This window comes from Acanthochromis polyacanthus, chromosome 6 (assembly GCF_021347895.1).
Source record: "Acanthochromis polyacanthus isolate Apoly-LR-REF ecotype Palm Island chromosome 6, KAUST_Apoly_ChrSc, whole genome shotgun sequence".
In the NCBI taxonomy this organism is placed as follows: Eukaryota; Metazoa; Chordata; class Actinopteri; family Pomacentridae; genus Acanthochromis; species Acanthochromis polyacanthus.
The window spans coordinates 22,190,861-22,215,728 of record NC_067118.1 but is presented as its reverse complement, the minus strand read 5'-3'; the positions used below and the strand labels follow the sequence as shown (position 1 = coordinate 22,215,728).

Below are 24,868 nucleotides of genomic sequence, written 5' to 3'. Positions count from 1 at the left end.
TGTCAGCTGTTGATTTACCATGCTGCTGCTGTTGCTGCTGCTGTTGCTGTGGCAGCGGCTGTAGCCGTTGTTGCTGTTGTCCAACACCGCTAGGACCAGTTTGTTCTTCACTGTCAAAGTTAAGTAGGATGCTTCCACTGCCGTTAGCTGTTGCAACAGAACTCCCTGACACTCCAGGCACTGAAACAAAAAAGAAGAGCACAGAGGTGATTAATTGGGTGAGTAAGCAACACCCATTATATGTTATGGTGGCACCAACCTTAACTGCGATTAAATGTGTTGCGATATAGTAACATTGACTTACAGTGTGAATTGTTGTTGTTGTTGTTGGTCCCTGGCTGTTGCTCTCCAGGAGAGTAGGCCATCATTCCTCCGTTTCCATTTCCGTTGGTGGACGGCACTGATGCCAGCAGGCCTGAAATTTTATTGCCAAGCAGGTTTTCACATACAAGGAATGCAATGTGGTGTTTCAGTATATGACAATAAACACAAGACAAGTAGAAGGACAAAAGTGATTCAAAAACAAAACCAAGCAAGTGCTGCAAGTCAAATAAATGTCATGCATTGCAAATTCAAGAAGCTGACACAGAAACGCATATTTGCTTTTCTGTCTCCAGACAAAGAATAGCCTCATAAAATGATTGAATTCTTGTTGGCTGTTCTGCTACCATGCTATCACTGAATTGCTGACATTTAACACAAGGGCATTTCATTAGTTTCAAAGTGTATCCTAAAGTGGTTCCCACAATTGTCTGACAGTGACGTTGATGTGTAAAGTGCTTCACGCATAGAAAAAAAGATTTCAACTTCGGTAAATCCCTATTTCACTCCTTTTACAGTCACTTTTGCTCTCACACCTGCCTGAGCTGCTGTGTTGCAGTGACAGAACGAGACTAGAGGCTTCTCTATGCACAGCAGACTGCTTAGTTGTTAGCAACCTGCATGTGAAGCATTGGTAAATTACAGTGACTTTTGATAAGCAGATGTTAAGAAAATGAGAGCTTGTGTCTACAATTTTATTAATATTTTGCCTAATACCTGAAATTGCCTTCAGGTGAAGACAATTTCAGGTATTATTTGATTTGTACATTAGCAAGAATGTGGCACGGCATGGCAATAAAAGGAGTGCTCTCTGTATGAAAGTGCAAAAAAAGTATTTTCTCCTAATCAATAATTGTGAGAAAGAAGCCAATAGTGATCTCAGTGTTGTTTAGCATAACGGTGACAATCATATTGGCATTATTTCTGCAGCCCCAGTTAGCTGTATGAAAACATTTTGGCTACATAAAAGTTAAATGTTGACCAAAAACAGGAAAACAAATCACACTGTAAAAATCTCTGCAAGTGCAAAGCAAGAAACTATTTCAATTGATTTTTCCAATGTTACACCATATAGCAAGGGTTCAAAATGGTTCCCACTCCCACTTTACAGTATAAAGTTTAGCTTTTTTCTTTTTGGCCTTTTTTGATGGGCAGTCAAGAGAAGAGTGGGGGGTGGACATGCAGTAAAGGGCCGTGAGCTGGAATCAAACCCAGACCACTGCGTATGTGGGTCGCATGCTCAACCAGTTGAACTACCTGGGCACCCCAAGTTCAGCTTTTTAAAACTATTTTTTTAAATTTCTATGCAGATTCTCTCATTTAAAAAATGATCCCAATCATAGCAGAATCGTTATGTTTTTTTTTTTATTCAATCATCTCGTGATGACAAACAGAACTCCCAAAAAAAGCATTTTTTTTTAATACAAGATTACATGCAACGCCAGGTTTTTAAATCTATTTTTCAATCATCCAAGAGTTGTGTTTTGGCACAAAAGTCTTATACGTTATCGATCTCTTACCCAGTCCTCTGTATCGGCTTAGTTGCTGGTAGATCTGCTTCATCCTCTCGATGTTTAGCCGACTTGCCTCTGCGTGGTGCACCATGGGCTTCGGGTAATGGACGCCGATTATGCACTTGGCGGCCGCCTGCACGGACTCGGGAGCGTTCCACGGGTCGTAGATGTACTTAGCAGGAAAACCTCGGAGGATAGGTAAGTATCGTCTGGAAGCACAGGGAGACATTAGATATGCTGGCTTGTAACAGGACGTGGACGGTAAGAAAGTAAATCAGAGGTCGGAGTAACGCAGGGATGCAAAAGGCTATTAGGGAGAAACTTACCATGTTACACTAAGTAAGAAATAAAAACAGATGTGAAAATATTTCTATGACTATCTTTAACAGTTACAACTACGTTTCTGCTATTTCAGCTATTAGTGTATCATAGTAAGCACTGTGATGCATTTGAAATTCAGTACAACAGTGTTTTGTAATATTTTCAATATTAATACATAAATCTGAGATACTTTTCAGCTTTTACTCTTACTCAGAAAAGTATAGCTTGATCATGGAGACCTCAGTTATTGTATAATATGATACATTTCCATTTTAAATTTGCAGCCCATGTATGTACTGTAACTGATAAGAGCATGCTGGTCTTCAGTACTTCATGCTTACAAGTATCATGGAAAATAGCTGCTACAAAATGAAAGCTACAAACAACCACAACACTGCACAGTATGGCTACAGTACATGAGAGTATGAGTACAAAATCGCTGCTTTTCAAACTCTTTTATGAAATTTTGGAGATTCTGGCACCGACGTAAGTTAGAGTTACAGTGCACAGTGAGGACTGTAGTTCCAAACGTGGTAAGAAAACGAAGGGCTGTGGTCCCAAACAACATTTACTGTAAGTTAATGTGATAGCAGCCACACCGCGGAGAGAGAAAAAAGAAAAAAAAAAGAAAAAAAAAAAAAAGAGTGTGATCCTCCAAGAGATGAAGCCAATAAACCTTTTTTCAATATCTCATAGAATCATTCCAAACCTACTGTTGGTTTTGTTTTCCTTTTGGGCTGTCGTGGATTTGCTCCGTGTGACAAAGAGAGGCCACCTACCTACTGCGCTTGGTCCGACCTTACCGAGTCCGAGGAGGGGGAGACAGACAGGACAGAGGAGGGGGGCGAGTGGAACTGTGGAGCTGTGGGAAGCAGCACAGCGCGGCGCTGAGAGGCAGAGAGAGAGGGGTGTGGAGTGGGGAGAGGGGGCGGGGCGACGGACGGCGCTCCGCTTGCTAGGGAGATCACCCCGTCGCTAAAGAGCTCCCTGCCGATTGGGACGATGATGCAAGGAGACGTCTACTGTAACACGCAGTTAGAAAGCAGAGTGTATTGACCCTCGCCCGCCCACAGCCCTCCCCCCACCCCACCCGACCTGACCCCGACCAGAGCAGGTGTATGGTGGAAAAGTTCTGCCATCGAGAAATCTGTTCTGTTTACTTTCGCTTTTGTTCACTGTACACTGATTCTAAAAAAAAAAAAAAAAAAAAAAAAAAAATTAACATCTTTCTAGTGTTGGACTTCCCTTTGATCTGCTGGTAAAAAAATACTACCCCATAATCTGAATACTGGAAGGCTCTTCTCATAGCTCAGCGTCCACCTCAGTGTGTCCTTCGTTAACATCAGTCTGGAGATGAATGGCTAAAGCTAAATGTCTGCTGAAGGTCATCCTGGAAGTTATTTGTCGATGACAGAAGTCTTCCATTATACCTCACGGCTCCGGGCCCCCTACCCACCCTCCATCCATCCCCCATGATCAGACAGCGGTGGACTGAGAAAAGAGCTCATGCCTGCTCCCCCTTCCCTCAGACTGTGGTGGTTGTCTTTTAAGTGGTCAGCTGGCCCAAAAGCCTCCCTGCTGACTGTCCCCTCCCACAGCCACAGCACCACACTCTAGGCCGGCCCACTAGGGAGCCCCCTCATTTCACCAAAAGGGACCACAACCCTTTTGCCAGGAAGACCCGCGACCTGCCAGTAGCAAGCGGTCCTGCAGAGGACAGTGGGTGATGTGTGACAAGTCGGTGGTGGGTGTATGTGAGTTGGAGTGTGTGAACAGATGCATGTTTATTATTTTAGTTTGTATCATGGCAGAGAGAATATGAATGACAGAGGTGGGACATTCAGATACAAAAGTAAACTAAATTTAATCTCTGGATTGTTTAAAATCACGTAAATAAAAAAACATACATTGTTGCATTGTCTGTATTAGATGCATACTGTAAGAATATAGAGTAATAAATTCATAAATTATTTAAAATACGCTACAAAAAAATCTACTTATTAGTCAGGCTAATCTCCTTAAAGAGTAATACTACAAGATTAAGCAACCATACAAAACACATTCCATAATTAATAATACTGCAGTATCTAGCTGTATTATTGCATTAGCTGAGTGAATTTCCAGAAATATTAGTCTCAGTCTGAATATGTATTACAGTCAAGTAGTTTTTTTAATATCATTTTTCTAGCGTTTACCTAATGTAGATTGTATAAATGCAGGATTATCATTACATAACATAATGTAAATTAGGAATAATCACACTTAAATAGCACTGCAGCATCTCAGCTGCAATGTTTAGTCTTGTTAGGTTACTTTCCTTAAACCAACTGTAATTCTTTTTGTGCTGCATCTAAACACAGTTTCAGGCTATGTGTGTATATGCATGACAGACATGCTAATAAAATAAAATGTATGCATGTCACGTGCATGTGTATGTCTGCTTCTTAGTTCCTATATTGGTCAACCACTTCTCCAGGTCCGCCTGAACCGGCAGGGCTGCATTCACATAAGCAAAGCACCACTGAACATTTCACAAAGGGCTGGATGAGGGGCTTTGCCCAGCGCCTGGACAATGGACCGGCTCGCGTGGCAAGGCACAGGTAGCGAGTACCAGTGCCAACCGTGCAACATCGCGATGGCAGAGCAACAGCTGGCCCAACGCCTCTCCTCACTACCCTCTGGGGAATGCTTCATAGTCCTCTACCTCACGAATGCAGGCAAGGCGTATGCATTTCCCTACCAAGCGGTCAGAATCCCTTTTGACGAAATGAGACGCTACCGAGTCACAAACCTGCCCAGAGGGTGCTGCTGGGGCGCGAGCGAAGTCTTGTCCCTCAGGGTTGCACAGGTAAATAAACAAGCGGCCAACGATTTCTCAACTCCATGCCCGACTTCCATCCAAGGCAGCCCTGGTAGAACCCTGGCTGCACTCGGGTGGAGGAGGGTGAGAACCGCCAATCACCTTAAAAGCAATCAACTACAATCTACGCAGAGGAGAGGGATAGCTGAACTTTTCTCCCAATCCCCCGAAAAAACAGATGAGCCAAAAACACAAACACAGAGCCACATCCAGAGAAAGAGAAGAATTAATCTACGACTCTGCAGTAAAAATCATCTGGTGGCAACAGTTATATATCTAAAGATGCGCACGTGTACACAACCACCAAACAGGCACAAACAATTTAAAGGCACGCAAAGAGGTACACTGTGAACACTGAAATTATTACAAAAGGCATGCCTGATTCCAAAAACTAAAGTGCTGAAGTTTAACAGAAAAGAAAAAGACCTGATGGGCAAAATAAAAGGGAGGAGGGAAGGATGCTCATTGACTTTCATTCACTTACCCAGAGATCTGGAAGTCCCCCTTTTTCCCTCCATCTCTCTCTCTCTCTCCCTCTCTGCTTCTGTCAGCTAAACTAAACCCTAGATGCTGTGGGAGCTGTGTGAGTATCCGTGTGTATTATCTAGACCAGGGGTGTCAAACTCAGTTCCTGGAGGGCCACTATCCCGCCTGTTTTAGGGGCCGTTTACACGAGGACGCTTGCAGGTAAAAACGTCAAAATATTTCAACAAAACACCCTATCGTTTATATGAGGACGGCGTTTAGGGGGCTTAAAAACGCAAAAATTTGAAACCGGCCTCCAGAGTGGAAAAACAGCAAAACGCAAAACGCAAAACACAAAACTTTGCCAAGATCTGACCACGTCGCATACGCGATTACGTCACATACGTGCGCCGGTGCTTTGGTTTGCCGGCCGGTACAAGGAAGTAAACAAAGATGTGTGATTATTTCCATCCTTCATACCTTCAAGCAACTCTGGCAGCTCTATGTACACTACAGGAGTCGTACCAACAAACGTGCAGAATCTGTACAGATTCCATTCATGAACATTTATCGCGGCGGAGATCCAAAAAGGGAGATAGTATGCATGCGCGTAGACATGGCGGAGTGTTATCACAGCGCCACCCAGCTGCCTGGCATGCATATCCAATCGAATTCCACACACTATAGAGTCACCATATATACGCAGATTTCCTTCAAAACTGCTCGTCTAAACGTGAAATGACAAGACGCCACTTTTGCGTTTTCTGTTAAGATGGTCCTCGTATAAACGTAGCCTTAGATGTTTCCCTCTTCCAACACACCTGATTCAAATGATCAGCTTATCATCAAGCTCAGCAGAAGCCTGATAACAAGCCTGATCATTTGAATCAGGTGTGTTGGAAGAGGGAAACAGCTAAAACAAGCAGGATAGTGGCCCTCCAGGAACGGAGTTTGACACCCCTGATCTAGACACTTTAGTAACAGAGGTATTTCATTAACTGTGAAACATTGTGGGAAATAATCAGGTACTACAAGGTGATGAAAAAGTACAGAATTGTGGACCATTACTCACATGTAACCCTGTAACGAGTAAATCTAAAAATATTACTCTGCTAACAATGTGTCCCCTGAAATCGATATAAATGACTAAATCTTGTTGAAAGCCTGAAACCTGCCTTCATTAGGTAAAAATGGATGTGAACAGATGCGTATCAGGCCCTGTGTTTATTCATGCATAGCTGAGGTGCTATGTGCTGTCTTTGTGTTTTCCTATATATGTGTCACCCAGAGAGACAGAGGGAGGAAGGGTGCCATCCAGGTGGGGGAGTCAGCTGTTGGCACCAAGGGGCGATGCCAGGAAAGGTACCCACCTGATGAAGTCCCCGTTGGGGTCGGTGCGCCGGCCGAAGCCCACGGGGCAGTAGCAGTGGAAAAACTGCTGGAAAAATGAACTGCAGGACAGCCACATCCAGCTGCCCGCGTTCACACTCCAGTCTGCGTCTAGAAGCAACTCCTCAAAGACCTGCAGCAGCAAAGAGAACACTGATGCAGAGGCTTTGTCCAAATCACATTGTGTCCGAGAACTGGACACTACTGCCAGACATAATTAGACAACTTTACTGCTTTGTGAAACACTTTGTAACCCCAGTTATGAAAGATGCTATAGAGATAAAGTTTATATTATTAAATAATGGCCATCTACTGCTCTGCAACGTCACTGGAATTCACCAAGGACAAAAAAAATCCTTCCTTCTCCCAGACATGGTGACATCTTAAACTCATTGCTCTGCTCTATTCTCACAGTGGAGCTGTTTGGCATTGAAGAAGAACCAAATTGTTATGTTTTCTCTGAGCTGTCTAACTTAACAGATACTTAAAAGGCATACTTCTGTACCTTTTATCCCTGTAATATTAACAGAAGTTTGTTTAATCTATTAAACGATGTAAGAGCTGATTGATTTGACTTGTTTCCTCTGGTTTGTCACCCTTGACTGCTGTTTGTTCAAGGGATGCCCCGATTAAGTTCTTCTGCACTGATCTGCGCAGACGGTTGCATTGCCCCCTTGTGTCAAACACACAATTTTTTACAGGACATAGCGGCTACTTACAGACTAAACTGTATGTGTCAGTAAATATTCCTGCATTGGATGGTCATAACACAGGATTTCTGGAGAACTTTGAAGTCTTTCAGCGACTGCTGTACTGTAGTGGATCGTACAGTCTCTTCCCTAAACAAGCATTTGTGTTTAGCATGGTTTGTATTGCAGACGGTCCCTGCGTTGCAAATTCTGCGCAGCGATGGACCTTTGCCGACTTTGGTGGCCAACGAAATGTGTGCCACGCAGGCCTTTGTGGGCTATTGCGGGCATCAACGAACAGTAAAAAACAGACCACATCATTGTCGAGAAGCAACTACCACAAAGAGTCAGGTTATATGCGATTTTGACAACTAAGTTCATCTACATCTACACTACAGCTTCCTTCCACCATGTCATGTAAATTTCTGCTACCTCACCTTCATCCCTTCCTCCCAGCTGATCCATAGGTCCCCTCTAGTAAGGAAGCAGGCCACCGCATGCCTGGCTAGATGATGAATCCAACCCTCCTGCCTCAGCTGAGTCATGATGGCATCTATCCAGGGAAAGCCTGTCTTAGCCTCAGCCCATTTGGCAAGTGCCTCTGGGTTTTTGTCCCAGGGGATGCGGACGCAGATGGGGTTTCCTTCCATCTTGTCGAAGCGAGGGTTGTTGGTCGCCGCGGTGTAGAAGAACTCACGCCACAATAACTGGCCATACAGGGAGAGCGGAGGAGAGCTGTTCTTTTTTACCTGGATGAATTTAAACAAAAGAAAACTGAAGATTAAATTTCCATCTACAAAAGTCATTTCACCCCAATCCCAAGTTAATACCAATCTGGCCTCTTAGCATATAGCAGAAAATATGGTAAATGTGTCCTATATTTGTGAACCCTGCTGATGGATCTCTGATGTTTTTTCCCCAATGTATTTCTGTTTGCTAATGAAAAATCAAGTGCATGACACCTCCTCATGATTATGCATTTGGTTTTGTCCTGTAGGTCCCAGGAGCCAAAACGGACGAAGATGAATGCAGCCCATGATTGTATTACAGGCAGTAAAGTTACTTTGTACAGTGAGTGGAGCATTTCTTCACATTTCTGCAGAGATTGACAGAATGACAACTTCAAAAACTAGTTCATCTATTTCACTTTATTTCACACACAGCATCTTAATACACCAGGACACATGATGAATGATGTGTCCTGGTGTCATCACTCTATACACGTCAACCCAGCCTTGGCAGGTCAAGCCCTTACTTGTAGAATGGTGCAATGGTATCGAATGGTGCAATGGTATCTCTACGCCACAGATACCATTACACCATTAAAATGTCTGTCAAAATGCAACTAGTAATATATAACTCAGACAGACTGAAATCTGTCAGAGTAATGTCTAAAACCACAATGTGGTTCATGTGTCAATAAAGGAAATTTTGCAGGAACATTAGTTGTTATTAATAGGTTTACTCATTGGCCCATTGCAACTTTGTGACATATTCAAAAACTGTGGAAAAAAATGAAGAAGTAAAAAAATGTGCGTCTGTCAAGACCATTTAAAGTAACCCGGTTCATATGTACAACATAAGCAACTATCCAAAGAAATAAACTAGAAAAGCACTCGGAGAGCGCAGACCTCCGCCAGGCCATCTGTTTGTCTGTTAACAGCATAACTCAAAAAGTCATGGACGGATTTTCACCAAATTTTTACAGAATGCCCGGAAGAGCAAAAGTAACAATCGATTAGATTTTGGAGGCGATCCGGATAACTGTCTGGATCCAGGATTTTTTTGAAGGACTCTGTACAATTGAGAGAGATGGCCGCCAGGATCCGGATCACCTCCAAAATCTAATCGATTGTTACTTTTGCTCTTCTGGACATTCTGCAAAAATCTGGTGAAAATCCGTCCATGACTTTTTGAGTTATGCTGTTAGCAGACACACAGACAGACAGACAGACAGACAGACAAACAGATGGCCTGGCGGAGGTCTGCGCTCTCCGAGTGCTTCTCTAGTCTGTTTATCTATGTGGCCCTGTGATAGACTGGTGACCTGTCCAGAGTGAATCCAGCATTGAAACAGGATAGGCTCCAGTCGCCCTGCAAGCCTAAAGAGAAACAAGCAGTGCATGGAAGAATAGTTGACTGGATGGATATGCCAGTCATTACACAATCCTTAGATAACTCGTGCACTCCTTTGAAATCGTGGAGAATTTCCTGAAGGTATGTGTATGTTTCTGTTGCTAAGCTACTTTGATTGAATGACTGACACTGGCCTGCTCCGTTTCAGATGCACATAAAACTAAGTAAGTATTAAATATATAGAAATATGCTATAAATCTATCAACGCACTTTGCAACACTGCTAAGAAAAGTGCTATATAAATAAAGCTAAATAAAGCTTATTACCGCTGTGATGTACACATATAAATAGACTTATATCGACATGGGAGCCCAGAATGGTAACAGAATATTTTCCACACATGAAACATCTTTGCGGATAGCAGGTGGTGCTGTAACGGTTGTAAACAGACCTTGCGGTAGAGGTCAGTGAGTTTGAAGTAGAAGAGGCGACAGGAGAGGCAGCCAAAGCGCAGGTACGGGCTGAGGCCTGTAGGGCTGGCCAGCAACGAGTTGGCATTCATCCTGGGACGCTCAAAATTGGCCACCCACGCCTGGAAGAAAAGAGACAAGAGGAACAGACAAAGTGAGAGAAAAATACAGGATGTGGGAAAGACAAGACATCAGTGAAGTAAAGAGACACAAGACACAACTGGAACAAACTAGTCAAAAAGAGAATTGCATTTAAGGAATGTGTCAATAGCCAAACAAGTCGTACGATATATAATCCTCATAAAGTGTTGGATTAAGGGTTAACTGATTATCAGTTGGTTATTAAATCCAATTTTCAGGAGGATTTTTCTTTTTTATAACCGATTCTTGAAAAATAAATGTAAAAATGCACTACTTTGGCTTGGATGTGTGGCAGCATGTTGATGCAGTGATTAGCATTGTTGCCTCCAGCTAGAAGGGCTTGAACCAACTGTTCTGTGAGGGCATTTCTGTTTGGAGTTTTCATGTTTTCTCTGGCTTTCTCTCACAGCTCAGGGGCACGCACATTAATTGTTGATTCTAAATTAGCTGTAGGTGTGAGAGATACCACAAGGGGGTGTTTGTCTCTCTATGTGGCCCTGTGATGGACTGGCAAACCATCCAGAGTGTACCCTGGATCATGGCACCCCTTTTGACCCTGTAAGGGTTTAAAGCTGATGCATGGATGCTCAGATGCATCCTCCACTTTCTGTGAGTGTGTTTCAATATATACATAAATAAACAAAGGCATTTTAACTAAGTGCTGTGTTGGTGTTCCTCATTACTAACAATGAGAAAAAAAACAATTGGTGGACCCTCATCACTCAGTTACTGTGCATTAGTTTCTAAAAGTAGCAGTGACACTGTTCGAAATAGGTTTACTGATGAAGACTTTTTCATTTGAAAATCAGAAGTATTTTATTGAGGTTGAGGTATTACTATAGTTAATGCAATTGCTGTTTTTTTTAAGTCTGTCTTTGAGTTACAAACTCAGAAAATGGACAAAAAAATGGATGTGTTTACTGATTAACAAGTAGCCTTAAATAGGCAGTGCAGTACTGACCTTCCTCTCCAGATGGCGCTCTATCCTAGTTAAAGCCTCAGTCTCCCCACCCGGCCACACAGCTGATGGAAGGCCCTCTGTGTCGAAGCCTGAAAACATTCATCTGAATTACCTTCCTCATCATTGTAAGGAAAGATACTTTACCTGAAGTCACTTTTATGTTAAATGAGTCAACAGTGCTGCAGTTATGTGACCAGTTATGTCGCTTATGCTGAAGTAAAATCTTATACAACATACCCAGGCACTCAGAAGGTGTTCTTAGCTGCTTTTAAACTCCATCGCACACCATGTCAAATTGGTTGTTTTGAAAGCCACAATCAAGAAACTGGTTGGTGGCCTTTCAGCCTTGGGATTATTATATTCAGTTTAGTCACACAAACTTCACAAATGGCAAAGTTTGTTGGGTAACTCACAGTGGCATGGCTCTGTTGTTAGAGGAACAGTTGGAAAACACAATGACCTGTCCCACCAAGGTGCAGCTGAACACCATTAGTTTTTATGCTGTGCGGAGCTCAGCATTATCAGCTGCGGCTCCTAACTCCTTTAAATACCTCTCCTGTAGACAAGAGCTGTGTGGTTGCTTAAGTGCTTTTAACATAGTATTCACCTGACTTACAGCTTGGTTTTAATGAAAACCCACTAAGACTGCCATAGAACATAGCTGTCATGACATAATGTTGCCACTGTTAACTTTATACACGTTTGACATAGCTGGTCAAACTCTGATAGATTATGGAAGGGTTCTTGTCCAACCTTTTAAAAAAAAAAATCTACCTCAAAGAAGTTTTGGAAACAAAAAAATATAAATTACAAGCACAATTTTAGATCTATTAGATGCAGTATACTGTTATGTTTAACAAAACCAGAAAAATTCCTTGCATTCATGTCTACATTTCACTTAACCCTCTGAATTCCAAACATGTTTCTCTGTGTTTTTTGCTCGTCACATGTTTTTATAGGTTCATTTGTCGCTGAAATATGAAGTCCTGAACCGCTATGGAAACTGCATAAACCTAAATGTCGTCTGTGCAGTTTAACACATTTCTAATATATCAGAACAAAGGAAAATATTAAATATGAATTTAGTATTTTAGAAAAAAAAAAAAAACCTTCTGAAGTCAACATGTTCAACGTTTTTGTGTCCAAAGATGCTACCAACAGTGGAAAAAAGTCCCAGAATTTTTGTCATGTCATTGTTGGTTGCAGCAGGGTCACTAATGACTTTGCAGCTCTGCTAAGGATCACAGAATTGCCTGTTTTTTTTAATTAGTCATGTTAGCGCAAAGGTCCATCAGAAAGTTGAAAATATGATGACTATCACACTTCCTGGCTCTGATAAATGGTGTAATTTTGGTGATGGTGGACTACAGTTATGAACAAACACAATATGGCTTTCCTCTGTTTTCTGTTTTAATGTCTCTCTGGTTTCTATGTTTTGCTAGAAATGCCACAGTGCATTTCACTGAGCAGGGTGAAGACTAAAGTTAGCATGGCACCCAATTCAGTGAAAAAAAAAATGAAATGTCTATAATGAAAGTACAACCACAACACCTGCTGGTGGGTCTTATGCTAACTAAGTAATTGGCAGGCTATTTTGTGCAGGTATTATGACTATTTGGCAGCTAGTTGGTGATCCAAAAAGTCCATTAGGGACACAGGAGGCAGGTGTGAGGAGCAGATGGCAGCAGCATTGTGAAGGCTGTGAATGAATGCTGGCCTTCTGTGAAAGGAAACAAGACATCTCGCCTGAGTGAGGATAAGAAGGCTAACATGTTGTCCGGGGAAGTTATGGGACACATAACAGCTTGTGTGGAATAAGCTTGTATGGAGAGAATCCAGACACCTGCACCAACTTATTAGAAGAACTAAAGCCTTAAATATCTCTCATATTAGTGAAGCAGTCACACAGGTGTAAGTGGCAGACGGCCACAGAGCAGTTAACTGTATAAATGGACTGTAACCTTCTGTGAATGGAAATGAGACGTCTAAATAGAAACTAACAGAAGGTGAACCGGTCAACTAATTAATCCAGTTTTAAAGGTTTGGATGAGATGTAGTTTTAAATAAAGGGACTGCAGTGACACTTTAAGGAGGTTTAACACTTATAGTTTTAATTATGGAAGGGATTTTAGTCTTAATCAATCATACTTGTTCTTTATATTGTACTAGTTATTGTCATCACATACATTTCTTCTACTCTGAACAAGCAAATCCTGCCTGCAGTCTCACCGTTTTTACAAATTTGCCAGAATTACACCATTTATGAGCTAATTGGTTGGAAACCTTAACCAGATTTAGGCTAAAACTCTTCATGTGTCATCATAATCTCTGTATTCTACACATTCTAGTTGAACAATTTGCCAAAAAATTCTGTACTCCTCGTTACAACAATAACAGGCTGCGTTGAAGTCCGCCACTACACGACACAATATCTATTGCATTTAAACTTGCCATGTTTTGTTTTTTTTCATAAAAGATGTGTTCAAATAATTTCAAGTTCAGTTTTTTCTTGCTCATGATTTACGGCAATGCAACCAATTTTTTTTTTAGTTCACTCTACTTCTCTTCATCGTTGTGCTGTTTAAATAGAGGTGCAGGACTTTATATTGTAGTAAAAAATGAATGCCAATGAATCAAAATGTGACAGGATCAAAAAATGCCCAGAAACTACTCCACGTTCAGAGCGGTACACTGTAACTGAAGTGTAATTTTAGTAAATGTACACTACTGCTTAAAATTATCCACTGCTAGAAGCTGGAAATCCATCTTCCCCACTGCATTAATGAGAGCAACTTTGGTCACATTTCTAGTCCGCTTTGCGACTGGAGTTCATGGTTTGTGCGTTCTCCTGCAGCCTACTTACATAAGTTTTTTTGTAAAATTCATTGACCCTTGTCTGAGTGCAGGAGTGCGTGTTTGTTTTCTCACCCAGTTCCTCCAGGGATGGGACTCCATACTTGTCTCCGTGGTCCTCAGAGATCGGGGTGACGCAGCGACCCATCAGTGCGTCCGACAGCATCTCCACGGGCATCTCGGGAGGATCCAGTCGACTGATCAGGGTCTGGAAACGCTTGTAGGTGAGAGGAGGCTGTCCGCCGTTCAGCTCTATGATCCTGAGCGGTACAGAGAGGGACTGGTCAAGTTTTAAAAGACACTGCTGATTCAGACCTATTGTTACCGACCTGCTTTACTTATCATAAAAAACACAGCGGAAAATTAGTGTTGAACCCCTATTTGTTTAGAAGGGAGTGACAAGGAAGAAATATGTTTAAATCTTTGGAGCCAGAAGTCAGATCTGTAAAAACAACACAGATAGAGTTTTCCGTAGAAATGTTTCAATACAGATGCCGATCATCAATCCGTTTCTAATCATAATAAATAGGGTCTGGGTATTGACCCTGATGCTGACAATCTCTGTATTAATTTCTTTTTTCAGAATTGACAACTAAAAAAATTTTTTTACTATTACTGGTGGATGATATGAAGTGTGACAAATGCTGATAGAATGTACAGAAAACAAGATTCCTAGCTTCAGATAAGATGAACGTTCATCTTGATGTCCGACAGTTCACCTTTTAAAACAATTCAACACAGTGTATGTTGGTACAGTTTAGCTAATGTGTGTGCGTGTTACTCTATTCCTCACTTGTCCAGGTCGTAGAGGGTGTGTGATATTTTGACGATGACCTCCACCCCTGCCTCCATGGCCAGCTTCTTGATGGCAGCGTCTCTCTCTTTCCCGAACGGCTCAGAATCATATTCAAAGGTCAGCCGAGAGATCTTCCACTCCTGAGACAAAGAGACAACAAGAGATGAGGTGACATTTGTTTACCCGATCAACATGCGATGATATTCAATATACAGCAAGATAAAACAGCAACAGTTTGATGAACTACTTTGGGTAAATGCTGACCTTAAAGAGCCGCGGGAACACGTTGGCTGGTTGGCCCCTGATGACAAAAAGGCGGGAGTTGAGTTTCCGAAGGTTGGCGTCCAGATCCTCCAAGCACTGGAGGAGGAACCTGAAGAGAAAAAAAATGGGAAAGATGCAGCAAAAGGACAATGTTACAAAGCATGTAAATTGAGCCACAGTTTACACTTCAAAGTCAAGAAGCAAACAAAGTTTTGCTAAGTCTGCTTAACCGACTGAACCCTGAAAATGCCAGCAGATTTGAAAGATCAAAATCACCAAAATCACAGCATTTATCAGACACAGATGGGAAACTTAAACCAAAATCTCATCAAAATCACTGTATTCTCAATGACTATCTAACATTGTGCCTGATACAAACATTACTGCTGAAAAAAACCCCAAAAAGTCTGAGCTTCTCTGCCCAAGTGAGAAGCCATTAGTTACTGGGCTGCGACCAGCAGTAATGTCCCAGAAATTCAAGGACTTTTGTGCCCCAACTGCTACCTGTGTTTACACAGTGAAGGAAAGGTCAAGGGAATTCAATTTTTGTTTATTTCTTATGATTTGCAACATCATAACTGTGTCATATTGGACAAAAGACATGTTTCCTCTCTCCATCTTTCCATGGGTCAACTGTTTCCACAGAGGTGCAGGTCTTCATATTGCAGTGAAAAAGAGCCCTCAGTGGATAATATAGTCACTTTCTCTTTTGTGACATTATCACATGTATAAACGTTTTTCTGGCTTCATTTTTAGTCTCAGATCATTCACTTTGTTGTAGTTTTCATTTGCATTTGTTTGTGTGGCACTAACTTGACGTCATACTCTAAAGGCCTGACAACAAAAGAACATCATTTTGTTTTGTACGCAACCGTGCTTGGAAGGGCCTATGCTGAAAAAAGAATGTGAGTGTGTGTGTGAAAATACTGGTTGTGTGTGTGTGTGTGTGTGTGTGTGTGTGTGTGTGTGTGTGTGTGTGTGTGTGTGTGTGTGTGTGTGTGTGTGTGTGTGAGTGTGTGTGTGTGCGCACGCGTACACGTATGTGTGCGTTTTGGATTTTAATGATGCAGACGACCACCCAGTGAGAACAAAGTTTTCAGACAGGTTTGAAGATTTAATGGCTCTACCAACACCAGAACAACAACAAAAAAAACCCCTCAAAACTATCAAACTAATGATTCATCTCTGAAATAAAAACAAAAATTAAATAGTCTGTCACTTGATATGTTGCTTTTAGCAATTCCAGGACTGGTGTGCAGTTTAGACTACACCTTACATGAACACTTCCATGCGTGTATACTTTGACAAATGTGTGGGATAATAATCACAACAATCTAAAATGTTTGAGCGGGTTTTGTTGTTTCTGCCTCTGAAGAATTGCCAGAAGGTCATTTGTGACGCATGTTGTCATCTGCCATTTGAGCAGACCAATCAGAGTGCTTACTGACTTCCCAGACGATACAGGCTGCAATCTGTGACCTCTTAATCTGTGTGTGAAAATTTTAATTTGACCTATTTTGTATTCTGAGTATTTTGCATTTTACAACCTGGTATTAGTTTTACTTCTCTAAATGAAGAATAATAAATCAGCATATTTTTTTTGCCTTTACCATTTTTCACTTAAACCATCTTAAGGTTGGTTTTGTTGCATTACTATGCCAGGTTCCTTAATCTTTAACCCTTCTAACCCCCGTGGTTCACCGTGGGTTCCTTTTTTTACGCCAATATTAATTCCTGCACCTCTGAGCAAACACCACAACCATGACTAATGCATATAGAAACTCCAAAATGCATTTGTGTGCAGGTCTTTTTGTGCAGTACTAGAAAAAAAAGTTCCTCTACATATTATAAATGTTTTATTAGTTTATTAATCTTTAAAAATTGTTTGCATACGTCTCTCTTGTCTGTTCTGTGTAAACACAGCCTGCAGGTCAGTCTAGTTTAGAAAAAAAAAACATCCCTGAATTTTAGTCATGTAAATACAGGTCAGAGTTGAGTCTGTCATGGACAAACAGATATAATTTCTTGTCTTTTTAGAATTCAGTCATAGCAAACCGCTTATTTTGGGCGTTTTTTTTAGATGAGTAGAAAAAAGTAATGTTGAATAAAGATTCAATCAAAAATCTGATGATTTTGGCTTTGATAAATTGTGGTGGTTTTGTAAAGACGGCATGTCTAGGATTACTGGAAGAAATGTGATTATGTATGAAGATGAGGATGACTGATTAAGAGTGAAACAAAAAATAAAACTGTACGTGTTAACACTCCTTAAAGTGTCGGTGCAGTCATTCTATTTAAAACTACATCTCGTCCAAACCTTTAAAATTGGATTAATCAGGTGACAGGTTCGCCTTCTGTGAGTTTCTATCCAGGTGTCTGGTTTCCATTCACAGAAGGTTGCAGTCCATTCATACAGTTAACTGCCCTGTAGCCATCTGCCACGTACACCTGTGCAACTGTTTCTGATATGACAGACAGTTTGGGTGTACATAGTTTATTCTTGGCAAATTTCCATCAATGCATTAATACTTATAATTCTATTATATGTCATATTATTCAGAAATATGCAGCTTTGCATAATGACTGTGTCTATCTTTGGTACTTTAAGTATGCCTTGGTGCTAGTTTTACCCGTTTACGTCACAAAAATTTAGATGTATACCTTTAACTAGATCAGGTAGATCTTTGACTAACTTTACATTACCGACAAACTTTCATCTCTTTGCATTTTCTGGCATTCTTAACATGCTCAGAGGTTTTACAGCGATGCACTAATCTGAAGTTTCAACTTTGTTACTGAGAAAGATTATTGTCTATTGTGCAAAACCAAACGCCTCTTGATAGCAATATTTCTATATTATTTTATGAATCATTTCATGTTCTATAAAGCCATATACAGTTTTTTATATGACTATGGAAAGAGCAAAGGCAGCGGTGTATCCTGCAGTCAAACAGACTACTCTTATGGCAGGCTGACCGACATTACACTGATATTTCCTACCTATAGTACTGCCAAACTGTTTTTGGGTCATGGAGTGAGTGAGTGAGTGTTTCCTTGGCTGGTGGAAAAAAAAAAAAAAATCACACTGCTGAGGTAGGGCGAAGGAAGCATTCTGACTAAATTTTGAACTAAATGACCCAAAGCTTAAAGGTTAAATGAGCATCGTCACAACACTCTAATGCATCGTCTTTATAGTCTAGATAGTGCTTCAGTCGTGTCTGACCTGCAGTCCTGATGTATTAACAAAATCAGGCAGGATCACAGACAAAGCAGACAGTTGGCGAGCTGAACAGACAGCTACACGATGTTCTGCTCAGTTCTGCTCCCTCCTGTCTGACCCATTGGCCTAATCATTAAACCAAGAGTTCTCGTGCACAGGCAAAGCTCCATTTGCTCTCAATCCGCACACAGACATGCAGAGCTGGGCGGCAAAGTCGTGCACACTCACAGCACGTGCCTGTGTGTGCACGAGCTTCTCACGGTTGGCAATCCTGTGTAGACGCTTTCATAACTGACCGTCTGGGTGAGTCTTTTTGTTGACCAGTTTAGACTATGGCTCCACTCAGGGTTTCATCTGCTAGTTTGAAATGATTTTAGAAACTAAGACGCTTGTTAGCAATTTCACCTTATCCAATGGTGCTTTAAAGAAAGATCTGAGAAGATTCATCATTCGTGATTCAAACAAACACACAACTAAGGCCGAATAACCCCAAGAGTCATAGTAAACACCAGACACTAAGGCAGATTTGCCAGTGGTATGAAAGCATCCATGGCTCATCATATTTTGATGATACAACATTTTGTCAGAAGAACAAATTCTGATTAGAAAAAAATAATTTTTTGACAACACAAACACTAAAAATAATGGAGGATTGATGTCAAAGCTGATACAATTAAGGGTCTATTTTCTATCAACAACTAGATGTGAACGATTGACCTTGTTTACTGCAAAAAAAAAAAAGACACTGAAAATCTAGTTCTGAATACATGAAGAGCTAGCAATCGGTTACAGTGTGATGACACAACAAATGATTTTGTGGTTACACTGCTGCATGATTCTGCACATACGCAGAACTCAAAGCAACACCGAATACTAATAAGTGCTCTGTCTAAGTTACAGTTACACGTAAACACTCAACAAATTCTGGAAATTGGATTACGTCAATGCATCTCAAATAGAACTATGCAACTGAGCCATGACTTTAGAAACACTGAGGTCACGAGTCTAAACTCTCCCTCTTCAAAGAAAGATTTTAATAAGCCATAAAAAAAATTAAAAAAAAAAAACCTTTCCCAGGTTGTTCCAAAGACATGAAAGCATTTCTGGTATTTCCAGAATTTAAATCTCTCAAGTCACTTTAACCCACAAATTCACAATTTATTTAGGGAATGAAAACTACATCATAGCTACAGCCCTGAGCTGAGCCAAACTTAGCAGTGATCCGACAATAAACCTAAATGTGAAAAGGAAAGGCAACGTGATTTATTAAGATGGCCCAATTGTTTATTTATTTGCTTTTAGTAATATAAGCATCAACAGTTGGTCCACAAATTATCAATTTTTCTCACTCTTTTCTTGTTTGTGTCTGCCCTCCTTCTATCTCAGTGAACAAAAGCCATTAAGTTAACAGAAAGAAGCTCAAGTCGTTCTGGGTGACGTGTTATTAGCTGTCATCTATGTGTGTGTATGTGTGTGCTTGTGAGCATGCACATGAATCCACGCGTGCAACAGATCAGCGTGTAGGTCCACGTGCACTCATGCAAACCTTTCTGCGTGTGCATGAGCACATATGTGAGCATTAGTGTGAGTTTCTCCCCTGGAGCGTCTGTTTGTGTCTGTGTGTTGCTAGGGTAGCTACTTCCTCATGATGGTTTGGCTGCTTACCAGCTTGTGTGTGCGCATGCACACACCAGTCCTTATATAACTGTTCTGCCCTACATCCGTCAGAACAGACACACTCCACTGCGACCGCACTACAACACAATCCCTTAGCCTAGTAACCTCATTCCTTTCCTTGTGCACACCCATACACAAACACTGAGAAGGACACACTCACACATTTATCCTCTTTTTCTATATCTCTCTCTCAGGTAAGAGCAGACAGAACAATAACAGAGCGTTCGAGTGTAAATGAGAAGCAGTAAACCTTTCAAAAAATGAGACATGTTTTCTAACGTCAATGTATAAAAACCTATTAAAATCAACTTTGAGGTTATTTCTTATGGAAAAGTTTCTGTTATTTAACCCATATGACCCAAGAAGCCTGTCAGTACAAGCAAAGTCAAAAAACAACATTAAAGTATGAAATAACTCTTTAACTTTGGGTTTTACGTCATAGCTTCAGGATGTGTACTGCATCTGAGGCTGACAAACACCGAGTTAGGGTGTGATTGAGTTTTTGAAAAGTTTCCAAATTGTCTGGGAGAAGTGACAGATTGAATCTTTAGGCAGTTTCATGTCAGTGCTTGGAGGACTCTACCGCCTCCAATTAATCGAAGTAGGAGGTGCTTTTATGCACATAACTTCTGCATCATATCTTAGTTTAAAAAATGACAAACCCTTTGATTCTTTACTTCAGGGGTGTCAAACATGCGGCCCGTGGGCCAAAACAGGTCCATCAGAGTGTCCAACCTGGTGAGATGACTTCATAAAGTGTAAAAATTACAGAGAAGACATTAACCGTAATTTGTAAATTTTTGAAATAGTAAATTTAAAATAATTCCTAAATCTTGACACATTGTTTTGATCATACAGAAAAATACTACATTGCTCATTGTTCTTTTGTCCTGTTTTTGTCTGACATATTGTTTGTCTCACGTTTTTGTCATTTTGCTTCTCGTTTTTGTCTCACTTGTGTTTTTTGTCTCATTTTTGTCATTTTGTTTTGCTTCATTCATTGTTTTGTGTATCATTTCTGTCGTTTTGTTTCACATCTTTGTCTCATTTGTCCATTTTTTGTTGCTTTGCAATTTTTTGTCTAATTTTTTTGTTTCATTTTTGTTTTGTTTCATGTCGTTTGTCATTTTGTTAAATGCTTTTGTCATGTTATGTCTCATTTTTGTAATATTATATTGTCTTGCTTTTGTATATATTTTTTTATTTTTTTGTCTTTTTTAAAGTAAAATACTATATCATTCATTTCCAGATACCTGTGACTGAATGTTTTGTGCTTTTGTAGATACTCTGTGATCTGTAAGTTGTAATATGTAAATGATAAACTGAAGCATAACGTTGTTGAAATTGAATTTAATTTTCTGAAGAAATTTGAGGTTCTTCGTAATGTTTTGTAAAAAAGATAATTCCTTTAATGTGAATATTTTCAGAATGCACTTTTTTGTACTAAAACAAATGAAAAAATTTAGAGTTGTCGTTATTTATTGGGTATTATGCTGTGATTTTACGTTAAATATGTCCTTCAAACTCACTGGTGGGTTTGGGGCTCTGAAGGTTAAATGAGAAACTAGTAGGAAAAATATGAAATGTGCACTTACTGGACTGGAATTACAAGTTATTGTGAATGGAATTGTTTTTTTGCTACATTTTTACAAACAGGTATCCATCTCTTTATTAATATTATACAAAACAACATGTTTTCCCCGGCAGAAGACATATAATCAGTGTAACTCTGTAATGTGCGGGTGTGAATGTTTGGAGTAAGTGTTGGTAGTGGAACACGCATAGAGTGGGAGCAGGACTGAGAAAACAGTCCCATGCTGGGCCCCTACCTACCTGTTTATTATTCAGTCAGCCACAGCGGGGCGGGTAAGTGTTTCAACCATCTAAAATTTCTAAGGTTCTACCATTTATTTGGCTGATGAGAGCTGCCTTTTCTCTGTATCACAGCCAGAAACAAAAACACTGCTTTCATAACCACATTCTCCCCTTTGGCCACTGGGAAGTGAAAAGTGTGTCAGAACAGTCCTATTCGCCATCAAACAAGAGAGGCTGTTTATAATTCAGACCCCATTCATACAGAGAGGAGTAAATCTTAGTCTATCCTTGAAGCAATCGTGTCTGCTGCTAAACCACACAACTGCAGAAACTAAGACCTTGTATTAAGTCGAGAATTATTTCGAGTATCGTGATTTTTGCCAAACAAATGTTACTAAAACGCACAACAAACAAGCAAACTGAAATCATACCCTGCTTTTACAGTAAAATATACTCAACTCAAGCTCAAATGAACTTTTAAAACATTTACTTTTTGAATCATTTTTCTGCAGTTTAGCTGTCACACCATGTCATAAAATCTAATCCTGAAGTTATGCTGTCATAAACACTATGTGAATTGTGAGAGCTTTGGAAGTGTCGCATTGTGCAGAAACAAAGTGCAGTAAAATCTGATAGGGATTGCCATGCCTGCATTCTTTCAAAGTCCAATAAATTTACTGACTCACAGTGTAAGGCTCAGCAGAAAAGATGATTTGGTAATACTTAAACTCTGGTCCTTGAACTTCGTGTCGCTGGGAGAGACAGGACGTCGCTAGCGTTCAAAGTGAAAGGACAGCTAGTGACCTTGGACGGAGGCAGAGAAAAGCCTGACGACGCATATTCCTCAGATTGTGCGTATTAGTAGATAATGAATGACGACTTGTGTTATTTTCAAACAGGTATACTGCGCTGGATGCTTCTCATTTATCTTTGCCTGTACCTCTGCTGTCTTGCAGTAGTGTGCATCCGGTGGGTAACAGGCCATGCTGGAAAGCCTCCTCACAAGTAGGTCATGATCACATAACCGCTCAGAGGTTTCATGCAACGGCACACTAACCTACATCTTTTAAAGAGACGGTTCTCAAATGTGAAAGCAATTGATTATTCTCATGTTTTCTGATTGTTGCCTGACTCCCGGTCTCTATACTCCTATGAAATAAATCACCACAGTGTGAACACAGAGTACGTCTTCCATCTGTTGCTTGCTCCCTGTGGCTCCGGATCTTTAGTCACTAAAGCTATCCTGACTCAAACCTGTAAATATATTTCGCTAACTTTGGAGAGGACATCAGTTGGAGAGGTCAGTAAAGATTAGATCTTGTTTTTCACACACGTAAGCAGAACCTACATCTTGAAGAGTTCTCTCAAATTTCAGCAGATGGTTCTCTGTTAATCATCTGGCCTTGATATGAGATGCTTCAAAACACTGAGTATATGGGTCAAGAATGCACAGATGTATTGAGAATCAATGACAAAACAAGTGCTCAATTAACAATTTAAATCCGAAATATTTACGTGTTAAAAATAACCAGCCAAGTAGCATGCAACCTCTGAATTAGAAAAATTCTGAGAAACTCATTTGAAAGACATGATTTTAAAAAAGTATTTTTTAAAAAATGATAAAATTACACCATTTATCGTGAAGAAATTGTAACAAAACACACAAAAAACCATCAGATTGTCCACTTATCATGTTTGACTTTGTTTTTTTCAGTTTTTAAAATATATTTTACATGTGCAGACACTTTTTTCTAGTGTTGGTTACATTGGTGGGCAATTGTAAGAATGTTGTGCCTGAGAATTCATTCAATCATTCATTCAATGAATACATTCATTCTTTTTGAGTTCTGCCTACTGACAGCCATCATTTCATGAAGATGAAAACTAAATCCACTGTGAGTAAGAATGCGATTGCAAAAAGATGCCAAAATCTGCTTGGAATCTAGACTGCAGTAAAGAAAAGTCAAATTACAAATTATACATATTTTACAAAGCATCATCAGTTTACCGGGGAGCAATGCCGTTGATTTCGACTCATTAGGAGTTTCATTCACAAAACGGAATGGTCCTGGGAGCATTTTAATCCCAGTGACAGACCTATGAGACATTGTAAGTCGCAGTTTAAGGTGAAAATAGCAGTGCTAATTGGATGCTTCGCTGGTGAACACAGACCTGCAGGTGTCACGGCAGCCGTACAAGTGCCACTGAGTGAACTCATGGTGGCTATTTGTGCTGCAGACATCTGCTAGGTCTAATCTGAGTGTTGTGTGTGCTTTTAAACATGGGACAAACCAAATGACTTGCTAAAGAATTTCAAATTTCCATCATATGGACATGAAAATACAGCTGTGTGTGCCTATCGAGATACCAGTGACCTCCTTTCTGGTTGATTTGTCTTAATTGTTGTCTCAGTGGCTCATCTTGTGACCCATAATGCAGATTTCCAGCCACTTGCAGATAGTAGACGATGTTGTAGCCTTGAGTCTGACAGCTGTGTGTTCACTGTACGTCACTGCCTTAGCTCAGATAAGTGGGTCACATTCTCCAATTTTCTGCCCACTGCAATTGAAAAAGTGAAAAAAGATGCCTTCTTTTCTTCAGGCCAAGAACCTCAACAACATAAACTTTACACTTTAGATTCCACATTCCGTGAACTGAACCTTCTACAGCACAGCACATTAAATAAATGAGTCGTATTGGGGTGTTTTTTGTTTTTTTTTGTTCCGTCCAAAGTGCTACTGAATCATTTAAAATTGCCTTGAGATATGTTCATTTAATGCCGTCTTCCTCAACTTGCCTGGTCTCACTTCTGAGTCCATGAAAGAGTCATGCTGCACAGACAGGTGCAAGAATTCAGGAATACAGCAGCTTCATTCCAACGATGAGCTAGCAAAACCATCACTGCACATAGACAAACTCTTTAAACCTGCCAGAATTGGTAGTTTTTAACTTTCCAACAATCATTGAAATACTGACACAGAAAAATTTATCCAAATCGAAGTTTAAAATCGTGAAATGTTGTCAAGATCACTTAAT

At 40.4% G+C, this 24,868-nt stretch overlaps 1 protein-coding gene across 1 annotated transcript in view; it reads right to left on the bottom strand.

The window, feature by feature from the left end:
• Nucleotides 1-24,868, bottom strand: part of LOC110952275 (cryptochrome-1-like) — a 41,906-nt gene that overhangs the window by 9,582 nt on the left and 7,456 nt on the right. The window contains exons 3-12 of the mRNA XM_022195762.2: nt 15,121-15,229; nt 14,854-14,996; nt 14,136-14,320; nt 11,208-11,296; nt 10,087-10,227; nt 7,997-8,308; nt 6,852-7,003; nt 1,842-2,044; nt 305-415; nt 19-180 (exon numbers count right to left, since the gene is read on the bottom strand). Coding sequence (XP_022051454.1) covers nt 19-180; nt 305-415; nt 1,842-2,044; nt 6,852-7,003; nt 7,997-8,308; nt 10,087-10,227; nt 11,208-11,296; nt 14,136-14,320; nt 14,854-14,996; nt 15,121-15,229 — 1,607 coding nt within the window. The remainder of the gene's footprint in view (nt 1-18; nt 181-304; nt 416-1,841; nt 2,045-6,851; nt 7,004-7,996; nt 8,309-10,086; nt 10,228-11,207; nt 11,297-14,135; nt 14,321-14,853; nt 14,997-15,120; nt 15,230-24,868) is intronic.